The sequence below is a fragment of the Dunckerocampus dactyliophorus genome, chromosome 17, assembly GCF_027744805.1.
Source record: "Dunckerocampus dactyliophorus isolate RoL2022-P2 chromosome 17, RoL_Ddac_1.1, whole genome shotgun sequence".
Taxonomy (NCBI): Eukaryota; Metazoa; Chordata; class Actinopteri; order Syngnathiformes; family Syngnathidae; genus Dunckerocampus; species Dunckerocampus dactyliophorus.
In genome coordinates, this window is record NC_072835.1 from 23,277,964 (window position 1) to 23,304,115 (window position 26,152).

The 26,152-nt window shown below is 42.0% G+C and overlaps 1 protein-coding gene across 4 annotated transcripts in view; it reads left to right on the forward strand.

Annotated features, from left to right (window-relative positions):
* Nucleotides 1–19,994, forward strand: part of si:dkey-34e4.1 (carboxyl-terminal PDZ ligand of neuronal nitric oxide synthase protein) — a 44,434-nt gene extending 24,440 nt beyond the window's left edge. The window contains exons 9-12 of one of the 4 annotated variants that reach the window (XR_008566620.1): nucleotides 112–334; nucleotides 621–912; nucleotides 4,796–5,020; nucleotides 11,064–11,188. Coding sequence is in view for 3 of the 4 variants with exons in the window: in XM_054758226.1 (XP_054614201.1) it covers nucleotides 112–334; nucleotides 621–912; nucleotides 11,064–11,583 (1,035 nt within the window). In the remaining variant the exon portion in view is untranslated. Of the gene's footprint in view, nucleotides 1–111; nucleotides 335–620; nucleotides 913–4,795; nucleotides 5,021–11,063; nucleotides 12,407–18,022 lie in introns of those variants that run through there. The other 3 variants (XM_054758228.1, XM_054758227.1, XM_054758226.1) reach the window with 3 other exon arrangements.
* The last annotated feature ends 6,158 nt before the right edge of the window (nucleotides 19,995–26,152 follow it).

A 26,152-nucleotide genomic window follows, 5' to 3' on the forward strand; every position in this document is an offset into this window, starting at 1 on the left:
GATTATGCCTATTTAGGATCTTTATTTCATGATGTTATGGACCAGATTTAGCACTATGCAAACTAGATTTTGGCTAGGAATGAGATACACCACAGGCCGTCCGCCCTGCAGGTGCAGCTGCTAAAGGATCAGATGGCGGCGGAGACGGCGGCTCGCATGGAGGCGCAGGCCCGCATGCACCAGCTGCTGATGCAGAACCGAGACCTGCTGCAGCACCTGGCCTTGCTGGTGCAGCAGCTCAAGGAACTGGAGGAAGGGCCCTCCGCTAAGGCGGCACAGCCAGGACCGCAGCTAGAGCATCCGTTGCCCCAGGAGCCTTCTGTCAACGGATTCAGTGAGTGGTGGACACAAGTCAGTCACTCACATCTGAACCACATGTGCAAAGTAGTTTGCTTGCCAACAAACGCAACTATAGAAAGTAGTTTTTTATGGTTTTGTTAACTTTATATTGGAATGTAATCATGAATCAATCACATTTGCCTGTTTTGACACTGTTTTTGTGAGCAAATAGGCTCCAATTACTTGTTTTGTTGCTTCTGACATCAAAGTTGTGGACCGAGACAATAAAGTCAACAAAACGGTGGACTGACAACTTGTTGTTGCCTTGTTGTTTCTTCTAGTTGTTTCGACATCAACGGGGTCGCTGTCTCTCAACCTGAAGAACCGCTGCAGCCAGACGCTGGAGCAGCTCATCACCTCCACACCGGCGTGGCCGCCGACACACCGCACCGACACGGACGCCTTCGCCGGGGCTGAGTCCTTCCTGCTCAACCTGGAGAACACCCGCAACGACGTCGAGCTGTCGGACCCCTTCATTAGGACCAACGGGTCAGCTGACGACAGGGAGGGCGGTAACGAGTCCAACGAGGTGGTCCCGTTCACGTCGATGAGCTCGGCAAACATGGAGGAAAAGTAAGATTTACTTTACTAACTTAGTGCTTTTAAGCTTAACTTTGATCATGATTGGGAGTGCATGAGAAAGTGGAAAGGAAAACATAGGTGTTTGAGCACACGGTCATTCATTAGCAAGTCTATTGCACAACACAGCAGCAACAGAACCAATGTTGTAACTGGGATAAGGAGCAAACTGCTCAGTCAGCATCACATGACCCTTTCCTATGATTTGACTGCGAGATTGATAGTCGAATCAGACTGTCCCGAATCGAAGCGTCGAATAGCCGACTACTCTAAGACACACAAGCACCAGACCTGATCTCCGGAACAACAGGCTTTTATTAGAGGTTGGAATAATCCCTAATGGGGGCTACTGTTGTGGCCATTGATGTTCTGTCATTATGTCTACTATATTGGGTAATAAGAGTGTAAAGGTGACTATAGGGGTGTTATTTAATGTCTAGAGGGCTCTAATAATGTTTAAAAAAAACATTTACAAGGTTGTAACAGGTGTTCTATGCTCTAATCTGAAAATATTCCATTTATAAATAAGGAATCCTAAATTCGCTTAGCACCGTCGGGTCTGGAACCAATTAACTGCAATAAACGAGGGATTACTGTAACTTTCTCCGATGCCGCCACAAATAGACTTCTGTTGCTGTGCGTACACATGTTGTTTGTTTTTACGGATTGGCACCTTTTTGGCACTGCCTTTGGGCTGGAAAACGCTGTCATCATGCAAACACAGGTCCAAAATGAAAGTGTTCCGCAAGTAAACACCCCCTCAGTGTTGAGTTTCAGGAACGGTTGCTTGTGTTCCTCCTCACCCGGATTGGGCGACTCTGCCAAATGACTCCAGTTGTCGTTTTATTTTCAAAAGCCGCCCCTCTACACGCACGCCAACATAAAGTATGTAATGACTTTTTAATGAGCTTTTAATCCCCTTCAAGGCAAAAGCAACTATGAGCATGAGCAACGTTTTGCAGTGAAAAGCCCCCACTGTCCCTCCTTCATGTCTTCATTTTGTTTCCCTCGCAAGACGCCTGCAAAACAAGGAGAAGCTAATGTGTACACTCGGGTTTCTGTGCGCCTGCTTCCACTCAAAATGCTGCGGTTTCCACTCAGCTGCCATCCCCCCAAATAACACTGGGGGAAATTAAAGGGAAGAAAAGTCCACCTCAAATGTTTTCCCAAAGAAACGAACTGTTACTCGTCTTTGCAGCCCCGGCGTTCGCCTTCAATGTGTGCCAAGCTCAAACTTCCCCTTTTTTTTCCCTTTGTTGGTGGTTACATAACAAGCAGCAAGTCGTCTTTGTTCTCTGGCGGAGCTGAATAAGGACACTGGAATATTAGAAACAGCTCTCGGCACGTTGCAGACGCACCACAATCATGACCATCGATGAGAAGGCGGAACCTTCGTGTTGTGTGGCGCAGGTGTGTGGAGTGTACGGGAAATTTACCATCTGACTTTGAAGCAGGCAGCCTTATTTGGAGGCCAGTCCAAGTGTTTTATATTTGGTCACGACGAGCAGAAAGATTAAAAAGTCTCCACTAAACCTCAATTTGGCTTCAGTGAACGGTCAAAAGTTTTAGAACACTCCAATTTCTCTGGAGGAAAAAAAACCCTACATTTTAAAGTGTTTAAGATGGTCTGTCTCTCGTCCATTGTTACCGGCTTATACATCGGCGCGGCTAATGTGTGGCTGCAAACTACATTTCCCATGGTGCTTGGTGTGGTCACGTTCTTATCTCGTGACATCTCCGAAAACAACACCGGCTCGTGTTCCCACACATCTCCGCGGACCGGGGTGGTGGTGGTGGGGGTTGTATAGCGATGTAATTGATCTCATTTAGTGTGTATTGTGTAAAACTACGACAGCAACAACATCAAATTAAAAGCACAAAGTGAATACAGACCCACCATCCACCACTATAAGCTTGGAGTTTGTTTTTCAGAGAGAACATTGTAGCGCTGCTGCTTGACGTGTTTGCTAACAGGCAGTGTGCTAGCATGAATTAACTTGAAGCTGTGCACAGAACAAATATACACATTAGCACTCGATAACGTCATCAAACTTTTCCTTTATGCATTCCCACAGAGTATCAGCATTTGGGAGCAAAAATGGAGTGAAAAACCCCGATAAAAATACAGTATAGTTGACCATCTGTGCAGAGTGGGAGAAGGCTGTTGCACGTACAATGGTGCGTTCAAGGACTGCCAAACAAAGTGGGACACTCGCAACAAACAACATAAACATGCAAAAACTTCAAACTATATTATTTTTTGAATAAAATAACGGCCCATATTTCCAAAACTGATATGCATTAACTTAAAATTGTATTTAGTTACAGTCAAACCTGTCTATAGCGGCCACTTTTGCCGTTTCCCTTCAGTGGCTGCTATAGACAGTTGACCGCTATAGACAGGTTGGCGGCCATTTTGAATTTGTGCGCACACATATTAACATGTATTCACAAAAAGACTGGAGCAAAATTAAGAGACATAGGGGAACAGGTAGGTAAATCTAGGTAACAGCTCCGGTGAGGAAACTAGAAATATCAATAACAACAATGAACCAGCGCCGCACATTCGACGGCGCTGGCCTTTTATCCGCCACAAATGTTTATTGACTCCAGCTGCGCGGCCACCAGGCATGAAGTGGCTGCTTCTTCCTCCCCGGAGAAGATACAGCCCGCCAAATAAGAGCGCAGGACAGGGGACGCTCGCTCCTGTCCTGCAGAACGTCACAAATTTCCATCTTTGATTTTTTTAAAAACACGATTTTGTTCATGGCGGGTCGCAGCCAAGGTTTAGGTGCACGCCGCCACCTCCTGTACCAGAATGTAGACGCGTTGTGCACATTCACAGTATCGTACAACACACACGAAGAAATGGATGAGATGCCACTTTCAAGTTAAGGCGAGGGATTTGAGGATAAGCGTCAGAGAAGATGGATGGATGGATGGCAATGGATTTGGCTGTCAAGACAAGGAAACGGGGCTGCTTCGTGTAGGACTACTGTCATTGAAGGAAACCGCTCACCCAAGAGAGACGACGTTTTAACGGAATTAAGACGCGGTGAGACTGCGCAATAGGTTCTACGCATGTGCAGCACGCGTCTACATCCTCTCAGTCACATGTGAGGCATGTGTAATCTACGCCATCTTTTACGGCAGCAATATATGTGAAGCGCACACACCCACCCACCCCAAAAACGTTATCAAGATTTGCAGAATGACAGCATAATCGATCCGTTTTTCTCCTATCATATCCGTGGTGCAAGTGGATCATTAATAAGCCCTCTATTCCTGGCTCCATATTCAGGTTTTTTTCGGCACTGAAAAAATGCAGACAAAAGCATTTTCTAGGAAGATATGTTTGGATGGTGCCCTGCGATTGACTGGCAACCAGTCCGGGGTATACCCCGCCTCTCGCCCTGGGATCGGCTGTGATAGGCTCCAGCGTACCTGCGACCCTAGTGAGGATAAGCAGCATAGAAACTGGATGGATGGGTGGATATGTTTGGATGGATGCTATTTCTCCGTTTAGAAACAAAAACTTTAGCTGCTGATGGGGATGTCATACAACTTTATGTAAAAAAAAAAAATAATAAAAATTCAAACTATCCCTCTAAGATCTAACAGTGCAAAATGTCAAGTCTTGCCATTTTTCCACTGGTCTTCCAGTGTTGCTCATTAGTGTATCATAGGGCTCACAGCATCCAAAATCGGCATTTTTAGGGCTTTTTATGGGTGCGTCTGTTATTTGCGGTTTGTCGACAGTCTTGGGTGGGGGTGGGGTGGGGTGGAGGGTGGGGGGTCTTGGAACGTCACCGCCGCGAATAGCTGGGATCTACTGTAGACGTGTTTGTAACTGCTGCCTCTCTTTGGTACCACACAGGTGTGAAGATCCCGTCCTGCTCATCCTCTTGCTCATCTAACCATCCTTTTCCATCTGTTAATACCCCCCCGACCCGCCGAACAAAACCATAATCCCTCCATCGCTTTTCTGCATCCTTGTCCCTCGCATCATTTGCTTCCCAGAAAGGCTGAAGAGGTCCTCCTCTTGGCACTGCCTACCTCCTTTTCCTCTTCTAATCCTCCTCCTCTCTCCTCCCTTCCTTATGTGAGTATAATGCTGCATGTACAACATGCATGTGTGTGTGTGTGTGTGTGTGTGTGTGTGTGTGTGTGCGTGTGTGTGCGCGCGTGTGCGTACGCCAGCCTGCATCCAACCACCGCTAATGATGCTCATCCCAACCCCCACTGACATGCGGATGTGCGGCTCTGCAAAGCCATAATCGCCTTCAAAACTGTTGCGATCACCGAGAGACTTGGTCGCACTTACCAAACAGGAAGTAGACGGCAGAAAAGACACTGTAGGGGATTTTATTTTCTTCCTTTTTTCAAGATAGCTCTTTAGAGATTGGACGTTGTGCACAAAAAGATCCCATTTAGTGACCAGTTAGTTATTTTTAGAAAAAGAATAAACATTAGAAATGGATTTGTGGAATGTTTTCAGCAATACCTGACGATGCTTGGATAAAATCATGTATATTTCAAGTGGAACTGCATAAAACCATAGAAAAAGGGTAAATTTAATAAACATGCACTATTGTGGAGCGACTGTAAAAGTCTACTGGAGCACTAATCGTCATTAAAGTCTCCACATAATGTGTGATCACACTTTAATCCACTCGCTGGGTGCTGCTGTTTTGGACAGCAGCAGCTTCAAACGAGCTCAGTAATGACCTCTTTAATGTTCACCGCGTGTGAACTGAAATACTGTACAGTCCTCCCTCGTCTGTCGCAGTTAATTGGGTCCAGACCCAACAGTGTTAATATATCAGTGGAATATTTCTAGAAAACTTGTTTATGGCTTTCTAAATACGGGTTTTAACATTATTAGAGCCCTGTAGACATGAAGTAACACCCCCAAAGTCACTTTTACACTCTTATTATTCTTTGTTTACAACAAATTGGGCAACTCTCATATAGCAGGGACTCGAGACAGCCACTAGCGAGCTAACCAGTTAGCCTCGAATTGATTTCTTCCAAACAGAAGAAGCCAAAAACGTACCACTTCCACACAGAATGGGAGGAGAACTTCTTTATATCATGTGGGACATGCCATGACTGACTTCATGACTTGATGCAGTGTTAAGGTAGTGTCATGTAAGCTAATGTCTCAATGTTTTGTGTTATTACTGCCGCCTAGTGACCACAATGCTACATATCACTTGTATTTCAACCTTTTTGTTGTGGCTCCTCCTCTCCTTTCTGGAAGACCGTGAATGCATCCTGGCTGTGTTTTGACTTGTGATTGGATGAGCGCGAGAAAGGGATGGGGAGCTGGTGTTTGCCTGCCAAAAAAAGAAACATCTCAGAAGAAAATAGGTTTTAATTCTGCACGGACAGGTTCCTTTGTCTTCTCTGCGGACGATGCTGGCGCACCTGTATGCTTGAAATGCGACGAGAAACAACACAAAGCGTTGAAAAAGTGACACACTTGAGGTGTGTATTTGACGGAGGGCCACTGTTTGAGGAAATATCGTCTGTGTGTGTTTTTTTTCTGCATGTTGTGCTTCCAAAATCACAATTTTGCAGACAAGAGAAGCAATAATCCACGCTTGAGGCGCAAAGCACATCAGAAGCCCCGCGTGTTTTCATCACGTTTGACCGGCAGCCGTTATTAAAACATACTTTTAATATCCAGCAGTGTTTCCCATACATTCTTTTCTTTGACGAGCGGGAGTCGTAACTCTCGACCCTGGAGACACTCGCAGGTGCAATATGTAAACCAGGGGTGTCCAAAGTGCAATCTGGGGGCAGTTTGTGGGCCAAGGCTTGTTTTTCATGGGCCCGTGGCACATTGTAGAAATAAAATAAACCCCTCAAAAAACAGCAAAAGTGGGAAAAAATAGAGCATATGTATAACATTTTTTTTGGCCTTTTAAAAAAGATACATATACAAATTAGACAATTGACCACCGCAAATAGATTGCAGTCCTGTGTGATTAGCATCAGTGATTAGCAACATGACTCCAACTTTTCATTAGGAGAAAAATAAAGACAAACAAACAATGTGAGTTTGGTAAATATACACATTTCATTCAATTGGCTTTCAAACCAGGAAACAAAGCACTGCAAGAGAGGGAGACACTTTCCTTTGTTTTTCCACACCAGGTGGTGCAAGATAAAGCTAAAGATAAAACAAGCAAACACATTCAAGTTCCAAGTATTCTCAAAGGAATAATGCAAAACCTGCTTTTAGAAACAACTCTCTTAATCCTCCACAAGGTGGAAGTGTGCTTTGGAAGGCAGTAAAAAGCCTCTTTTTGTCACACAAAATTAACGTTTTCATCCCGTTATTAAAAAAAGCTGTGTAACGTGGATTCAACAGAAAGACATAGCAAACAAAAAAAAACAACCCCCCAAAAAATTGAAATAAGTTTAAAGCAGGCGCACGGCAGGTGGGCTTATCGACGAAAGCAAGCAGGAGGAATAAAGAGGCAGAGGAGATGAAGAGGATGGAGGAGAATGCTGAGTCCAAGCTATGCTAATAACAAGATGCACCCTGGTAAAGAAAAACATAGCAGGGGATAAATAAATCCCATTCTACTCCTTTCATCATCATTAATGACTTACTGTATGTATGCTGCATTATACCAGGGCCCCCATTGGTCATTAAGTCACGACCCACTGCTATGTGAGTCATTTTTAATTTGGACATATTTTTATTATTTTTTACAATTTTATTTTAGTCATTTGTTTTCACTTTTAGGTAAGTCTTTTTTTCACTTTTATTTATGTCTTTTTGATTTATTTTTATTATTTCTTATACTTATTTAAATCATTTTTACAGTTTTATTGAAGTCATTTTGTTTATTTTTTACACATTTATATAATACTTTTATATCATTTTTATTTGTTACTATTTTCACATTTTTATTTAAAAATTTTCACACTTATTTCAGTCTTTTTTTACACTTTTATTTAAGTCATTTTTGTTTATTAGTATTTTTGCAGTTTTATTTAAGCCATTTTTATATATTTTTATATTATGTTTTTAACACTTATTTAAGTCATTTTTATTTTTATTATTTTTTCCCCTTTTTCCCCAGTTTTTGCTGCTGGTGTTCTTTTTTTTTTTTTTTTACTCGCCACTTCGCACTTTGAATTTTGCTACTGATGCGACCTATTATTAATAAAATATATCTATCTATCTATCTATCTATCTGTCTATCTATCTATCTATCTATCTATCTATCTATCTATCTATCTATCTATCTATCTATCTATCTATCTATCTATCTATCTATCTATCTATCTATCTATCTATCTATCTATATATGTGTGTGTGTGTGTATATATATATATATATATATATATATGTGCAGAATATTTACACATTTTTTTGCCTGAATGAAGCATTTTCAAGCATGAAAAATGGCTAAATGAAGTAAAATACAGGTACAAATATAATGCAGTCAGAAGATGCATTCAAAGACATTGTGAGGATATGTAGTATCCTACACTGGTCACTGGGTGTCAGTAATGTTACATTGATGAGCGAATAAGCCGCAGGAAGTACTCTACGCAACATAAAGTAAAAAAAAAAAAAAAAGAACAAGGATCTCTCGCCATGCTAACATGTGTGGGTCTCTATTTATGCCTTGTATGTCTTATTTTCTCTTATTATGTCTACTATATTGGGTAAAGGAGGGCGGGTGCACGTGCGAATGAAAGGAGTGTAAAGTTGACAATAGGGTGTTATATCATGCCTAGAGGGCTTTAAAAATGTTAAAAATCGTATTTAGAAGGTCAGAAATAGGTTTTCTAACTACAAAAATATTCTATTTATAAGCAAGGAATCCTACTTTGTGGAAATTCACTTATCACAGTGGAGTCTGGAACCAATCAACCGCCGTATCAGAAAAATGGAAAATGGTGACCCTTTGTTATTATGGAAAAACACAGGAAGTGAACAAATCATTCAGTAAGCTGGGCTTGGTCCTTTCTCCTTTCCAGACATGATCGGTGGAAGTGTGAACCCGATGTTCTTTAAAGTGGCACATGCACGCACGCACGCACGCACACACACACCAACAAGCCCTACTTCCGTCATCATCTTGCAATCGTGGTTGAACTCCTGAAACTAAACGATGTGTTTGTCGTCTCGGCGAGGAAGCTGCAGCGCTTGAGACGTGGTGATGGCGCAGGGAAAGCATCCCTGCCAGGCTAATAAATAATCACACTAATGGTTTCTTCTTTAGTACCCAGGTCATGTCATTACACAGATGCCGGGGTTGGACACAATATGGCCGTTTCTTGGTGGCAAGGCGACATATCGCATATTGTTACTTGCCAAGCCTTGCCAGCTTTCGCTGTTGGTTTGCTGTAGCATGGGGCTGGCCAAACTTTTTCCAGCGAGGGCTACGTAGTGAAAAATGCAAGGATGTAACTTTGCTCCTGTTGATATTTGGCAAAGCAACACATGTAGATTTGCTAGGAAGAAGAAACAGCTGCTTCTCAGCTTGGTCATACAGAGGAAAAACTTATTATTAGCGTCAACTTCACAACTTTTTTTTTTAAATATATTAATTAAAAATATTTATATATTTCAATTTTCTTCTCAAATATTCTTTGTAAAAAAAAAAAAATCTTGTAAAATTATGACTTTATTCCCATATTATTATAACTTTTTCCCCCTGCCTAATTTTCCAAAAAATACACTTTTTATTTTGTTTGTTTCTCATAATATTCCAATTATTAAAAAAATTACATTTAAAAAAATATTTATTAAATAATAATCTCTAGGGCCGCATGGTGGTCTAGTGGTTAGCACGTTGGCCAATACAGGAACAGCCTGGAGATCAGGAACACCTGGGTTGGATTCTCTCTTGGGCATTTCTGTGTGGAGTTTGCATGTTCTCCCCGTGTGCGCGTGGGTTTTCTCCGGGTACTCCGGCTTCCTCCCACATTCCCAAAAACATGCAGGTGAGTTTAATTGGAGACTCTAAATTGTCCATAGGTATGAATGTGAGTGTGAATGGTTGTTTGTCTATATGTGGCCTGCCATTGGCTGGCCACCAGTCCAGGGTGTACCCCGCCTGTCGCCCGAAGTCAGCTGGGATAGGCTCCAGCATGCCCCCGCGACCCTAATGAGGATGAAGCGGTATAGAAAATGGATGGATGGATAATCATATCTAATAATAAAATACCATTATTTTTTTCTCATAATAGTAAAAGTTTATTCTCGTAAATTACGACTTTTTAGAATACAGCCTTTTTTTCTTCACATTTTGACTTTCTTGTCATTTTATTCTTGGACAATCACAGCACTTTTTTTCCATTCCTGCTGTTGTTTGTTTTTTCTTTTTCCAACTATTTTCACTTTCTTATAAATTTCCTTCCCGGAATTATGACTTTATTCCCACAATATTTGACTTTATTCCCATAATATTATAACTTTTTCCCCAAACCAAATTTTCCAAAAATGCCAACATTATTTTGTTTAGTTTGCTTCTCAAAATATTCCAACTTTAAAAATTAAAAAAAACATATTTTTTCTTCAACTCTATCCTAATAAAATGACATTATTTTTTCCTCATAATACAAGATTATTCTCAGAAACTGCAACTTTTTTTCTTATTAGAATAGGACCTTTTTCCTTTCAATATTTTGACTTTATTCTTGTAAAACTGTTTTTTTTTCATTTCAGCTGTTTTCTTTTATTTTCCAACTATTTCAGCTTTCCCCACGTACATTTTCTTTTCCTAATTATGACGTTATTCTTATATTTTGACTTTACTCCCGTGACGTTATAACTTTTTCGTTTTGTTTTCATAAAATCGCAATTAAAAAAAACAACCTTTTTTCTTTTAATATTCAACTTTATGTTACTCAGTTGATTAATTGAGGTTATTTTTCTTTATAATATTAGATTATTCCCATAAAATTACAACTTTTTCCTCTTAATATTTTGACGTCTTTGCGGTCTTGCTTTTCTTTCTGTAATTATATTTGTAAATGTGCTGTGGGCCAATAAAAAAAACAGCTGCAGGCAGGCGGCAAACGGCCCCCGGGCAGCACTTTGCCTATTAGGAACAGGTGTCCATGGAGATGCCTGACAGCGTGAATTGCTCTGATTGTGTTTGTATTTCAAGGTGGAAGCAGACCATCCCCAAGCTGGACCCTCCTCCGCCCTCCATGAACCGCAAGCGCTCCAGCAGGACCTTGTCCCCGGGCTCGGAGGTGCTATCTTCGCCGGCCCCCGCCGACAGCCCGCCGGCCGATGTCCCTCCCCCGAGCCGCAGCAGCAGCCTTTCCTTCCCGGACGTCACCCCCAGCTCGCTGTCCTCGGCAGACTTCCGGTCGTTCAGCGCCGGCGAGAGCAGCTCCGGCTCGGCCAGCGAGGACTCGGGTGTGCGCTCCGAGACCAAATCCTTGCTCTCGCCTCTGCAGGGAGACGACGAGGACGTGTTCGGGGAGCGCGGGACCTTTCTGACGGCCTCCGGCGGCCGTGATAGTCCTCAGGAGGAGCCTCGGTCCTTCAGTTCGCGTTCGCACGTGCACCCGCCCTCCTCACCTTCACCCTTGAACGACACCTGCCTTCACATCAGCTTCTCTGAGGATGAGCTGCTGGACAACTGCCAGGAGGACAAAACTGTTCCACAGTGCAGTTAGGGGACACTTCTACACGTTTGCACTGTTATGACAGCCAGCCAATCATCTTTGGGTGTCAATGTACCAGCTGAGGGCCGCATCCACTATTTTTATAATGAAAACAAACATGTAGAAAACTGTGCAGTGGAAGAATCCGGCTTTCTTTTCAACATTTTTTTCTTATTTGGCTGAAATGATGTTGGGAGGAGCCTCGTCGCCTGCAAAGAACCTGATTGGACGACGGACAGGAGGAACCAGGAAGTCAGATGATGGGGGGGAGGACGCAGAGTAAAATGGACACGCTTTGACGCTTTATTACGTGTACATGGTGTGTAAATATTCCCTAAATGGAATATTAAGCAGCTTAAAACGGCACACGGAGCTGCGGAGTACTTGGAAATGTACGCACGTGTCTGGCAGGAGAGATGAGCAGGTGGAAAGCATCCATCAGTGACGAAAGCTTTTCTTAACATCACTTTGTAACCCAGAGCTAAAAAAAAGCAATAATAGTAATAAAAAGGTATAGAATCGAGCGCGTTTCATTGTGTTGAACTGGTAGAAGATGTGGCAGTGCTAACAAGTCACCTTCAGGCAGTGTCGCTTTCTTCAGCTTCCCTCTTTATTACAAACATTTGTCTTTTTTTTACATTCAAGTCCAACCAAACACAACCGCCATCGGTATACAATAAGTCAGGCGTCTCCAAAGTGCAGCCCGGGGGCCATTTGCAGTCCAGAAAAATAAAAAATTGACAAATCAGTAATTTTACAGGAATAAAGTCCAAATATTAAAAAGAAAAAAAGTTGTCATCTAAAACAAAAAAATTACGAGACCTGAGCTGTTTAAATTAAATATGATCAATATTTAATCAATACACTTTAATTCATACAATAATATACTGTACATATATATATTGTATAATGCAATGTAATTTAAATAATTAGATCATTAATAAAATATAAAATATTAATATTTTTTCAAATCTTTTAAAATTATTAATAAAATATATTTTGTGATTATATTAAATTTGAAATTATATTTAAATTACAAAATGTTTACAATAATATACTGTATATATTTTATATATATATATATATATTTAATCAAATAAAAAAACTAAATATTTTTTCCAAATTATTAATAAAATATTTTTTCATTATATTATATTTGGAATTATATTAAAATTATAAAATGTTTACAATAATATACTGTATATATTATATATACATAATATGCCATTTAAATATAGCATTAAAATATTTTTTACATTATTACATTTTATAAAATCATACAATAATAATATACTGTACATATTATATATAATATAATGCTATTTTATTTAAATAAATAAAAAACTTACATTGCATTGAATTAGTATTTTTTTATGTAACTTATAAAATGTATACAATAATAATATACTGTATGTATTATATATAATACAATTTCATTTAAATAATTATGAGTTTGTTTAGTTAATTTATGAACAGAAAATATGAAGGGTAGACTTTAAGTATGCTTATTTTAGTTTGGACTAAGTATACTTGCAGTGCACTTAAAGGTATGCCAAATATTGTTAGATTTGTCCGTACATATAAGTACATATAAGTACGTATAAGTACGCATAAGGGTACTTCGCTGACGTTTATTGTTCAGATATTTTACAGTGACATATTTTAGAAAAGTCAAACAAACAAATGTAACACTTTTGAGTTTATCATTGAAGTTTCGTACTTGAATGAAACTGATCAATTACTTTCCGTCACCTAAACTTGCAGATCTGCTGAGTTTTAGTCTGCAGGTGACAAAGTCAGAATAAACTCTGCGTAGTTGTGCACTGGAATAAACATGTTTTCAAACAGGTGCGAGTGAGGAAATAAGCCTTTAAAAAGGGAAGCAAAGCCTAAAAGCCACAAAGCGTCCAATTAGTCGTCCTTTCTTTCCCTGGTCTTTTCTTGAGAACGTTAACGCGCGTCATCTCCCTGCCCTTTTTACTCCTGACATCAATTACGGCTCCTCACATCCAAATGTGACATTAAAAATCCACGCCTCAAACTCTTCTCCCTCAAAGGACACAAAATGACTTTTTGTTCTTTCTGCTCTGCAGCAGAAGCATCTTGTCAAACATTTGACTGTCTTTTTATTTCGTTTTTAATTTTTTTTTATTTCTAATTACCACTCATGGTGCTTCTGTTGCTGCCTAGTCTTTTGGTATATTTAAAGAAAGACATTTTGACGAATAGGTGTGCAACAATCCCTCGTTTATCACGGTCAGAGCGGTCCGCGATCAGTGAATTTCTGCCAAGTAGGATTCTGTATTAAATGAATATTTGTGTAGTTCGAGCATAGAAAACCTGTTTACGTTCTTCTAAATACACTTTTTAACATTATTAGAGCCCTCAAGACACGAAATTACACCCCTATAGTCACCTTTACACTCTTATTACCCAATATAGCAGACATAATCAGAGAAATTAGACATAAATAACATTTCTGCAGCAGCTGCTTAAAAACAGAGCAGCACCCCTTTTGTATAGATGATCTTTGGTTACCATTTTTGTAGTAGGTGTTTAAAAACAGCAGAGTGCTTCTGTCGTGTAGAGGATCTTTGATTAATGTTTTTGCAGTAGGTGATTGAAAACAGCTGAGTTTTCCTGTCGAATAGAGGATCTTTGACGAGCATTTTGTGTGAGGATGTCTGACTCGCGTTTTTACAGCCGAGTTCGTCTGTCGTATAGAGGATCTTTGACTAGTGTTTTGCAGTAGGCGCTGAACAACATCTAAGTTCTCTTGTCGTATGGAGGATCTTTGACACATGTTTCTGCAGTAGGTATAGACCGCTCTTGTCTTATAGAGGATCTCGTTAGTACCTATCATATTTTTTTCTTCTATGTCCCCTCCGGGGCTCCGTACGTTAGCACACTGCTAGCATCTTTGAAACAAGAGAAGTGGAACACTTTTTTGGCCGACAGGGGGCAGTATTACCATTACCATTAGCATTACAGTAGTTGAACAGCTATCCACCTGGAGATGATTAGCTCGGTATTAAATATTCCTTTAAAGCTGTCGTTGGTTGTAGCAATGTTACTTGCTAACAGTGCTAACAGTTTGAAGTCACAACAGTTTGCTAGTTGTTTTTTGTATGATTTTTTTACAGCTTTTTCTTTAAAAACAAACGCATTGTGGGTGAAAAAGAGCGTCTGATCTTGTTCATAGACAGGTGCTAAAGTTGTAAGATGTGTTGTTGATCCATCAAAGCAGTGTGTGTACTTTATGTAACCACTCGAAGGAGCCTATCGTTGAACGCGATATTAGTCCCTTTTGCATGGAAATCATTTCCTCTCCGGCTGAGTGGAGGCGAAGTAATACTCGAGGCCCGGCTGGCGTCCACCCACGACTTTCACAAGCTTCCCTAAAAGGCGAGTCTGAAAGCTCCAGAGTTTCTCCTGTTTGCACACTGAGCTCCAATAGCAGCCCGGGCTAAATATAACATGGCGGTATTGTTGGTGTGGACGACATGTGATGTTTGCTTTTGTGACCTCCGTGCAGACAGGAACACCTGCTTGGGTTCATGAATCTCCGTCGCTGTCTGGTCTTCACGTGGATTCATGAAGCTGCTCCACCAAGTGAGTGCTGAAGCCTCCAAAGGCTGCAAACAAGCAGGATACGTTATAGCACTGCCTCTTGGTACATTATAGCACAGTAGCACTGCTACATGATACATTATAGCACTGTTACCTGATATTATTATTATATTATGGCAGGGTTACGAAGGCAGTAAGAAAATCTAAAGTCATACATTAAAACACAGGCACTGCGTTAATGCTAGTCAAAGATCCTCCATTTAACAGGATCGCTCTGCAAAAACACTAGTCAAAGATTGTTTATACGACATAGTAGTTGTGCTGGTTTTAGCTGCGAAAACGCTAGTCAAAGATCCTCTATGAAACAGGGGAGCTCCGCTGTTTCTCACCACGTGCTGCAGTGACACTAGTCAAAGATCCTCTATAAAACGCGAGCGCTCTATACTGACTGCAGAAGCACGTGTCAAAGATCCTCTGTACGACAGGAGAACTCTGTTTTTAAACACTGACCGCAAAAATGCTAGTCAAAGATCCTCTGTGACAGGAGCGCTCTGCTGTTTCTCAGCACCTGCTGCAGTGACACTTGTCAGAGATCTACAGAGCAAAAGCGCTCTATACCTACTGCAGAAACATGTGCCAAAGATCCTCTATAGTACGGGAGCACGCCGCTGTTTTTCCGCACCTACTGCAAAAATCAGTAGTCAACGATCCTCTATACGACAGGAGAACGTGGCTGTTTTCTAGCACCTACAAGAACCTACACTAGTCAAAGATCCTCTACATGACAGCAGACCTGTGCTGTTGTTAAGAACCTACACTAAACAAAGATCCTCTACATGACAGGAGACCTGTGCTGTTGTTAAGAACCTACACTAAACAAAGATCCTCTACATGACAGGAGACCTGTGCTGTTGTTAAGAACCTACACTAGTCAAAGATCCTCCATATGACAAGAAAACTCGGCTGTTTTTATACACCTACCGCAAAACCGTTAATCAAAGATTCTCTATACAACAGGGGAACTCTGTTTTTCAGCACTTACTGCAGAAACCGTCATCAAAGATCATCTATGCTACAGGGGCGCTGCACTGTTTTCCAGCAGCCGCTGCAAGGAATGCAAGTTACACACACACACATAAATGTGTATTGAATGAAAGAAAAGCAAACGATGAGAAGTCTTGTTAGTGTTTCTCGGTTCACGCTATCGTACCCTGAGTGAGTCACCTTCACTGCTGCTGCTGTTAGTTTAGAGAAAATCATCTCACTTCTAAAAATAGTCCGTTTTTCCCATTGATGCCAGAAGCACGCAGCACGGCCGTGCTACTGTCGTGCGATCAAAGAAATGGTGCAATTCTGAATGGCTTTTGCTTTTTCTTTGGCTTATTCCAGCGTATCCTAGCTTATCCTACCACTTTGTGGCATTTAACAATGCTTAACCTGAGTGAACGCAAGCTGAAAGCCAAGCTGCTACACAGCAGGTGGCCGCTGCATGGCGGGATAAGTCTTTCTCTACGCTGCTGTCCGAGTGTTACAGCTGGTCACGTCATTTGAAGGAAATTGTACAACAAACGCCGCAGTCAGCATTTGAAGGTCTTAACCCAGGACCGCCCGCCCCACCCTTCTGCCTTGCTGTACAGTAAATGAGATGCCCTGTCACCACACCCCGCGTGCGTGTGTGTGTGCGTGTCAGTGACAGCATTAATAGAAACGACACGCAGCAGTAAGTCAGGCACAGCGACATCTCGCTGCAGCGCTCTCCAAAATCTTTGACGCTTTCAAACTCAATTTATTTCCTGTCACCGCGCCGAGAGATTGTCTTTGATGGCGGCGAGAGAGCAGCGTGGTGGTGGTGGTGGCAGTGGGGGGCAATAATCGATAACCTTGATTTTTGCTCCCTGAATGGACGGATGGATTGTTCAAAACATCTACAAAAGACGAGCAACGAGCTCGACAGTTGTCAGCCTTTTTAGTGTGTACCACTGTTGTGTACCACTTGTCCGTTACGGTTTCTACGGTTATCATCACACTTTTGATGGTGTCTTCACACACACACAAAAATGTAACACACTCCAAAAACACAAATGCTGACGTACATTGTGCCACTCACTGTATTATTATAATAAGTGGTTATTGTTAGTAATAATAAATAGGATTGTAATCATTTCATAATTTTAAATAATTAATGACTAATAAATACTCATTTAGAATAAATATGTTATACTCAATTAGAATGACGCGCCTATCCCAGCCTTTTGAGGCATAGTTGTCCAAAGCATGCTGTTTTTCACTCTAAATTGTATCACTTATAATTATAATACGTGATTATTACTAATAAATAATATTACTTTTAAAAAATGTAATAATTAAAAGTAAAATAAAATACTACTTAAATACTAAATAAGTACAAGTATATATTATTATATTCTAATGGATGAATATATGATCATTACTGTATATACTGTATGATATAACATTATATATTATATCATATATATATATTCTATAATATTAATAATAAACTATTTCTTAGTATAATAATGGTAATATAAACTAATGATATGAAGATGAAGCACAGCGGTCCGTCGTGTTTTCATTGGTCAGCTAGAGTATGTTGTGTTCCTCCCTGGTGGAGGTACAGCTGATGAATTGATTGGCAGGATGCTGACACTGCATGGTTCTCCGGAGGAAACATGACACTCCATTTGTGGACCTCAATCTTGTCCAGCACACACACACACACACACACACACACACACATGCATAATGTACACTTGACACACACAAAGACACGGACCAAAGTGGAGCAGCAGTGATTTATGGCCTCCTGCAAGATTAATGTCTTTTCATTTACCTTTCTCTGTTTTTTGGTTTTTTTCCATAGGCGGGCACACTTTAGCAGCTGTGTCACGTTGCCTGGAGGCCGCCGCCGAGCGCTCCGTCCGCCCGCCATCTTCCGCCACATCTCCCCTCTAATAATTGCCACTGAGTCTTTATCTGCCGAGAGATTTGACAGCAGCCTGGCCGTGACCTTGGTGAGTCATCTGTCCGTTCATCCGCCTGTCCCGCTTTTTGCCTGGCAACGCCACGCTAAATAACATCTGACGTGAAGATGGAGAACCTCTCTGAATTCAAGGATCGCTTGTTGACGAAACCTGAATGGCACTCTGTAGGGCCCAGACCTCTGGCAAGGCTGAGCAGTGTCCAACCGCACACACCACCTGCATGCAAATGCTGTCGTCCATGAACCAGGAAGTAGACTGCTAATGAACAAACAAAACAAATGCAACATTCAACACTCATATTAATGTTTTTCCCCCTCCTTGTGGAGCAAATAAACGATGATGGACACATACAGTAACTTCCTTTGCTGAGGTAATTACCCATGAACACATTAGCTAGTAAATGACGCCGTAATGGGCCTCTTCTGTCAATCATCATTGCGACCTCGTCCTTGAGGGGAAAGGCTGTGATTGGCTACTGCTTTGCTCTTTATTGCCTCTCTGTGTTCTCTCAACATGCTAACAGCGCATCCCCGGCTGGTCCGTCTTTGTCAGATTAGCTGGGAACGGACGGAGGCAGATGTATCCTGGAAATCCGAACACGAAGCCATAATCTAATATAATGTGTTTACTGCTAATCAGCGCTAATCACGCTTGTTTGAGCTCACCCAGTTTGCTAACAACGGCACAAAGGATATTGATTGACAATGGTCTACAGTCAGTCAGGACGCAGAACACAATGGGCGGGTCCTCCCTTAGCCAATAAGCTCTTTATAAGCAGTAGTAAATACAATAACAGACGCTTACAACAGAGCACCGATAGATCACTCTAATACACCACAAGGCCGCAGAACACAATGCGGGACTCCAGCCAACCACAGTGAGAGCCATTATCCACAAATGGCAGTAACATGGAACAGTGGTGAACCTTCACAGGAGCGGCCAGCCAACCAAAATGACCCCAAGACTGCAGCAAAAACTCATCCAAGAGGTCACAAAAGACCCCACAACAACATCCGAAGAACTACAGGCTTCACTTGCCTCAGTTAAGGTCAGTGTTGATGACTCCACCGTAAGAAAGACACTGGGCAAAAACGGAGTTCCAAGACCAAAACCACTGCTGAACAAAAAGAACATTAAGGCTCGTCTCAATTTTGCCAGAAAACATCTTGATGATCCCCAAGACCTTTGGGAAAATACTCTCTGGTCTGACGAGACAAAAGTTGATCTTTCTGGACGGCGTGTGTCCCATTACATCTAGCATTTCAGAAAAAGAACATCATAGCAACAGTAAAATATGGTGGTGGTAGTGTGATGGTCTGGGGCTGTTTTGCTGCTTCAGGACCTGGAAGACTTGCTGTGATAAATGGAAGCATGAATGCTGTTGGTGACCTCAAGCTGAAAACAACTTGGGTTGTGCAGCAGGACAATGTTTCAAAACACACCAGCAAGTCCACCTCTGCATGGCTGAAGACTTTGGAGTGGTCTAGTCCAAGTCCTGACCTGAATCCTATTGAGATGCTGTGGCATGACCTTAAAAAGGAAAAGCCTCCAATGTGAATGAAGCTGAATGACAACAATTCTGCTAAATTCCTCGCCAGCGCTGGAAGAGACTCATTGCAAGTTATCACAAACGCTTGATTGCAGTTGTTGCTGCTAAGGGGGGCCAACCACTTATTAGCTTTACTTTTTCACACAGGGACATGTAGCTTTGGATTTTTTTTCCCTCTTAATAATAAAAAGTTTCATTTAAAAACTGCATTTTGTGTTCAGTTGTGTTGTCATTGACTAATATTTACATTTGTTTGATCTGAAACATTTAAGTGTGACAAACGTGCACAAAAATAAGACATCAGGAAGGGGGCCAACGCTTTCACACCACTGTAATCATGATCAACAAATTACAAACAAAATCATAAAACTGTTGATTCATTCATTTTGTGATGCCGCTTATCCTCACAAGGGTTGTAGGGGTACCTGGAGCCTATCCCAGCTGACTTCTGGTTGATCATATTGACATACAGTAGAGACCAACAACGACTCACTCGCACATTCATACCTATGGACAATTTAGAGTCTCCGATTAACCTGCACGTTTTTGGAATCATGCACGAGGAGAACATGCAAAAACTCCACACACACAGAGAGATGCCCAAACGGAGGTACAAACCCAGATCTTCCTGTGTGGCCAACACGCTAACCACTAGGCCACCCTGCGGCCCTGATCTCGAAAAAATGTATCGGCAATGCTGTTTACTTGGTATCAGGTCGATACCAATATTTGCAGTATCCCAATCTACACCGTAACGTAAAGGTGGGTTGTGGCCAACAAATAAAAGTTGTTAATTTCAGCCTCTCTGATTTTTAATTGCAGCATTGCATAAATAACAGATGCCTCCCACCACCTCCTCACATTTCTTGGTGTGTCACTAGAGGAAGAAAGGAATGGGAGAAGGGAGACAAAAAAAAAGAGCACGAGCTTGGCACTGTAAGAATAACTTTGTACAATAGTAACTCCGTTGATGACAGAGATAAGTCCAATTAATTTCACAGCGGGAGATGATGCTGGTATTGTGGATGCGTCAGTTGCGTAATGGCTGTCTGAGGTGCCTTTGATTCTCATCTCGCACACACAAGTGACAGCACTGTTGGTGTCGGTGTGACAGAAGAAGAAGCTTCAAAGGTCCACCACAATATGCTCAACCTTCGTTCATATTTTGCTACACATTGAATTCATCATCCAGCTGCAGTACAGTATGTTGCAGTCGGTGCGTTTTGCGTTTCTACAGTATGGTTATAACACACTAATTCTATTTATTGGGGCCCGAGCATCTAGTAGTGAGCTGAACCACTTTCATGTTTAGACCTGGCACTTTAAACAGACTGATCATGTGAAGCATGACTGTTCATCACGTGGTGGGTGGAGAATGGCAACAAAGACTGTCAACCCTCAAACTGTCATTACTTCACTTCAGATGATCAGAGTTCCTTCAAAACTGATATGAGCGTTAAAGGCCAGGGTCTGATCATGACTGCCTTTTGATATCGACTCCATATTTTGCCAAACTCCTCCCAAGGACTTTGACCAAATGAGCCCAAATTCCAACCACGGATACGAGGCGGATGGCCGACGATAAATGACGAACCGTTTTAGGCTGCGCCACACAATGTGGGATGTTCAGCACACATAACCCGAATAACTTGACTCCACAAGGTCAGACTTTAGTACTAATTGGTGTGTATGATGAAGATAATGCATTGAAAACATCTGGCTGTCTCTTTATGAATTACACTTCCACCTAGTGCCGACACTCGTACTGGGAGGAGACTGTGCCTCTTGATCACACTTCCTTCAAAACTGATATGAGTGTTAAAGGTCGTGGTCTGATCACGACTGCATGTTGATATCGACTCCATATTTTGCCAAACTCCTCCCAAGGTCTTTGACCAAATGAGCCCAAATTCCAACCACGGATACTAGACAGATGGCCAATCAACAAAAGCAACCGTTTTACGCTGCGCCGCACAATGTGGGTTGTGCCTTTTGATGGCTCACTGAGCAGCACGTACCTCGAACAACTCGACTCCACAAGGTCAGACTTTACTACTAATTGGTGTGCACGGTGAAGACGGCACCTGGAAAACATCTGGCTGTCTCTTTATTAATTACACTTCCATCTAGTGGCGAAGTGGCGGTGGCAAAGACGGCTTCTCAGTATTAACCATCGGACTGTCAGGACTTCAGATGATCACATTTCCTTCTCAAGTGATATGAGCATGAAAGGCGGGGGTCCGATCATGACTCCAGTGGTGCCCCTAGTGGTAGAAATGTATAACAGTAACTCCTTTCCACATGGTCCCATGGTTTCCACATTTTTTGCGGTGGGTTCAGGCATCGGTCAGTGCATGACTGCATGAACCCTGACCAATCGCACCAGAGTAGGCCGCCTTTACCCCGCACTATACCACCCCGCTTTTCATACTTTGTGATGGTATCACAAGTTTTTGCGTGGCTTTTGAGGCATATTACATCCAAAAAATGTAGGTTACTTTGTGTATAATTTGAAGGTACGGCTGTGTTGCTTTGCACGTCTTCTTTAGGTACGCTTGCAAAGTCTAATTAAAGTGCTGTATCAAAGTTAATGAAGAAGTAGCAGGCAAGCGTCGCTTTACTTCCTTAATTAGTCATCCATGTCCTGAGGGACTTTTCTTCTGTTTGTTTCTGTTTCTTACCCAATTTGTTTTTACTGTTGTTTTTTGTTTGTTTTTTTTGCATAGCCGACAGACAGACAAACCACTTAAGTACAAACACTTTGAACTTATTCATGCTTTTCATTCGACGTTCATTCCTTTTCCTAATTCAAACACCCAGGCCTAACAATGAATGTATTTCAGTCTTCACGTTGTGGCTTAGCAACTATTATAAAGTCAATAAAATAGACTAAATCAGCAGCTTTATCCAGATCTGCACCAAAATGTAATGCCGTTTCTCAGGAATATATACTACTCAAAAAAATTAAAGGAACACTTGGAAAACACATCAGATCTAAACTGGGGGGGGAAATGATGTTGAATATGTTTCCTGATAATAAGTGGGTGATGTATTAGTAACAAAATGATGCCACATCATTTGATAGAAATGAAAATGATCACCCTATAGAGGGGGGAAATCAAAGACACCCCAAAAATGAAAGTGAAAAAATGATGCAGCACACTGGTCCATTTTGCTAAAATGTCATTGTAGCAACTCAGAATGATTCTCAGTAGTTTGTGTGGCCCCCACGTGCTTGTACGCATGCCTGACAACGTGGGGGCATGCTCCTAATGAGACTACGGATGGTGTCCTGGGGGATCTCCTCCCAGATCTGGACCAGGGCATCAATGAGCTCCTGGACAGTCTGAGGAGCAACCTGGTGGCGCTGGATGGACCTAAACATAATGTCCCAGAGGTGTTCTATTGGGTTTAGGTCAGGTGAACGTGGGGGCCAGTCAATGGTATCAATTCCTTCATCCTCCAGGAACTACCTGCATACACTAGCCACATGAGGTCGGGCATTGTCGTGGACCAGGAGGAACCCAGGTCCCACTGCACCAGCGTAGGTTCTGACAATGGGTCCAAGGATTTCATCCCGATACCCAATAGCAGTCAGGGTGCCGTTATCTAACCTGTAGAGGTCTGTGCGTCCTTCCAGGGATATGCCTCCCCAGACCATCACTGACCCACCACCAAACCGGTCATGCTGAATGATGTTGCAGGCAGCATAACGTTCTCCTTTAATTTTTTTGAGCAGTGTAGTTCCCTTACCTTGGTTACATGTATAAATAAAGCACATTATTTTTTATTATTATTATTAAATTTCATCAACCTGCAATCAGCCACTCGTGGCAAATGACCATTCATTTGTTGATTTTTGTTGATGTTCTACAGGAAGCAGAAGATGTGCTGTTGATCTGGAAAGCCCCTCAGCAGAGCTCCTGGAGGGGGAGGCAACCGAGCAGCACCATCTGCCCGATATAAACCGCCACTCGAAGTGACCTCGGAGCGGGAAGGAGTTACTGGCATCCTGACAAGGAGAGGGTAAGTGTGTGTGCAGTGGTAAGTCATGAATCACAGTGAAATAGGCAGCAAGAGGACGACGTGGAGGCATTAAAGAAGATCTACAGTATGAATGCGAGGATGTGCAGTGGTGAGTCAGGGAGCAAACATCCAGGCTTACTTTTGCTTTCCACAAAAACACACATGCATGTGGCTGTGCTGCAAGCTGCACACACACACACACACACACACACACACACACACTTGGACATGCGGCCATTAAGCTGACATCTGTGATCACAGACCATCGGGCTGTAATTGCCGCACTCCACTCTCCATCCCGCTGTTGATGAGGGCTTTAATTGAAAGTGGATGTCATGGACACCTGCGCAGGCTCAGCCCGTACACGTTCGTCCCTTCAACTCACACACTTGTGTTTCCCTCCTACATACTACTGTGCTGTAAGATATGTGCTGTGTACAAGCAAGCTTGTTGGATAATGCACAAACAAAAGTCTATCCCAGTGAAAAGTATTGAGCATCATTAGCAAGAAACCTCACAGAAGCTACACTTGTTCTTACATTCATTTCTACTACCAAAAAACAAAATAAGACCAAACCTCTGTACTCATGCACAGCATTAAAAAGCTTTAGCATATCTGCATGTGGAATTAACGTATGGAACAAAAAACACAGACAACAAACTTGTTTACAAACTATCAGGAAGAAGATCTGCTATCCTAATCCCGAACCTTATGACTAAATAATGTATGATCTATCATCTGTTTCATATTCATCCTGTAGCCATAATTAAAGAACTTATTGTTAGACATTGTGTAGTGATTTATCATCAAACAATGTGTCTGTCAACTCTTACCCTTTTATATATTTATTTAACCCACTATAAACGCTATCTACAAACTCTCAACTCTCACTAGAGATGCTTGATACTGGCTTTTTACCGATATTCGTTATTGTCCAGCACGTCATTACCGATACCACATCAGTTGGACAATATTCTAGGACGTCCATCACTATTATATATCTTTATCCTTATTGTTTAGCATTCAAAGTAAAGGTAAATTACACATTGAACACAGGAAGTGAACAAATGTATTAGTAATTGCTGCGATACGGAGAAGGGGCAGGATTAAATTAGATCTTCTTCGTCCAGCTCCTTTTCGGACATGTTGGCTTGTGAAAGCGCAGGCGTGAGATGTACTTCAATGTTACCAAATATGCTTCCTTGCACAATAAAAGTCTGAACCTTTAGTCACAATTTGAGCTGTACCCCTCCAGTCCTGTAGGAGGTGATGACGCGCTTAACAAACCAACCAAGGAGAAGAAAACAAGTGGCTGCAATTGTTTTCTGCACTAAAACAAACATGCATCCAAAAACCCATCCCAATACCAAACAATGACCACACAGGTTCATATTATGCATATGTATGTATACATACTGTAGACTATACTGGATATGATCAACATTTTAAGACCAATTGAAGAATTGCAAGAATTTACACTGTGCGCTGTTGGATCTTAAGGAGGTTCTAAGCAGAGCTTCAAAATGCTGAGGTTGGAGTTGCATTAAGACAGTCATCTGAAACTTTAAAACGGGCCCTGAGCCAGAGGATGCCACCCAAATGCCCAAATGAAGATTGTTACTGGTGTCGAGCGCAGTCCAATAACCATCAAACTGCATCTGCGAGGGAAGGTTTTTAAGAACATGGTCCTGTTGGCTTCCAACAATACCGGCACGACAAAGAGATCCCACCTGAGATGTTTTTCCACACGGCACAGTGGAGGGGGCGCCATCATGATCCTTCAATGGAACAATGGAGCTTCTGGTTGTGGTGCAGGGGCGTCAAATGGCAGTTGGCTTTGTGGAGATGTTGCAGGGGGCATCCCTCATGACTGAAGGCCCTCGTCTGTGTGGTGATGACTGGCTTTTTCCACAGGACAACGCTGCCATTCACAATGCCTGCCTGACAAAGATCAGAGGAATAAGCTCACCCGTTTGGCTGACTCCTTTTTTCAACATTTCATTTCTATTTTGGGGGGGGGGGGTCTGTTTTTTTTAAACTACGGTCTTAAACTTAAAAAAAAAAGAAAGAAATCCGACTGAATGCATGCTCTGGAGTTGAATCCCCTCACAAAAGCCCAGTAAATGTTTCGACTTCCACAAGGCCTCCGAGTGTCCCTCATCCCGACTGAGCAAACACAAACTTGACCTCAACTCGCAGAGCGTGTTTGCCTTTTATTGAGCTGAGATGACAGCCAGCTTGACCAAAATAGCTCCCAGCCCGTAAAACCTTTTGGAGACCCTCACTTAGACATGGACTCTCTTAGAAGTTGAATGAATTGCTTGGCTGGGTGATATATGTACGATCGACAAGGACGTCTCCACCCAGGAGAACGTCAGTGCAGATGATTTGGCTCGGCCCGATTGCTTTAACGGCACTCTCATTTTGGATGAC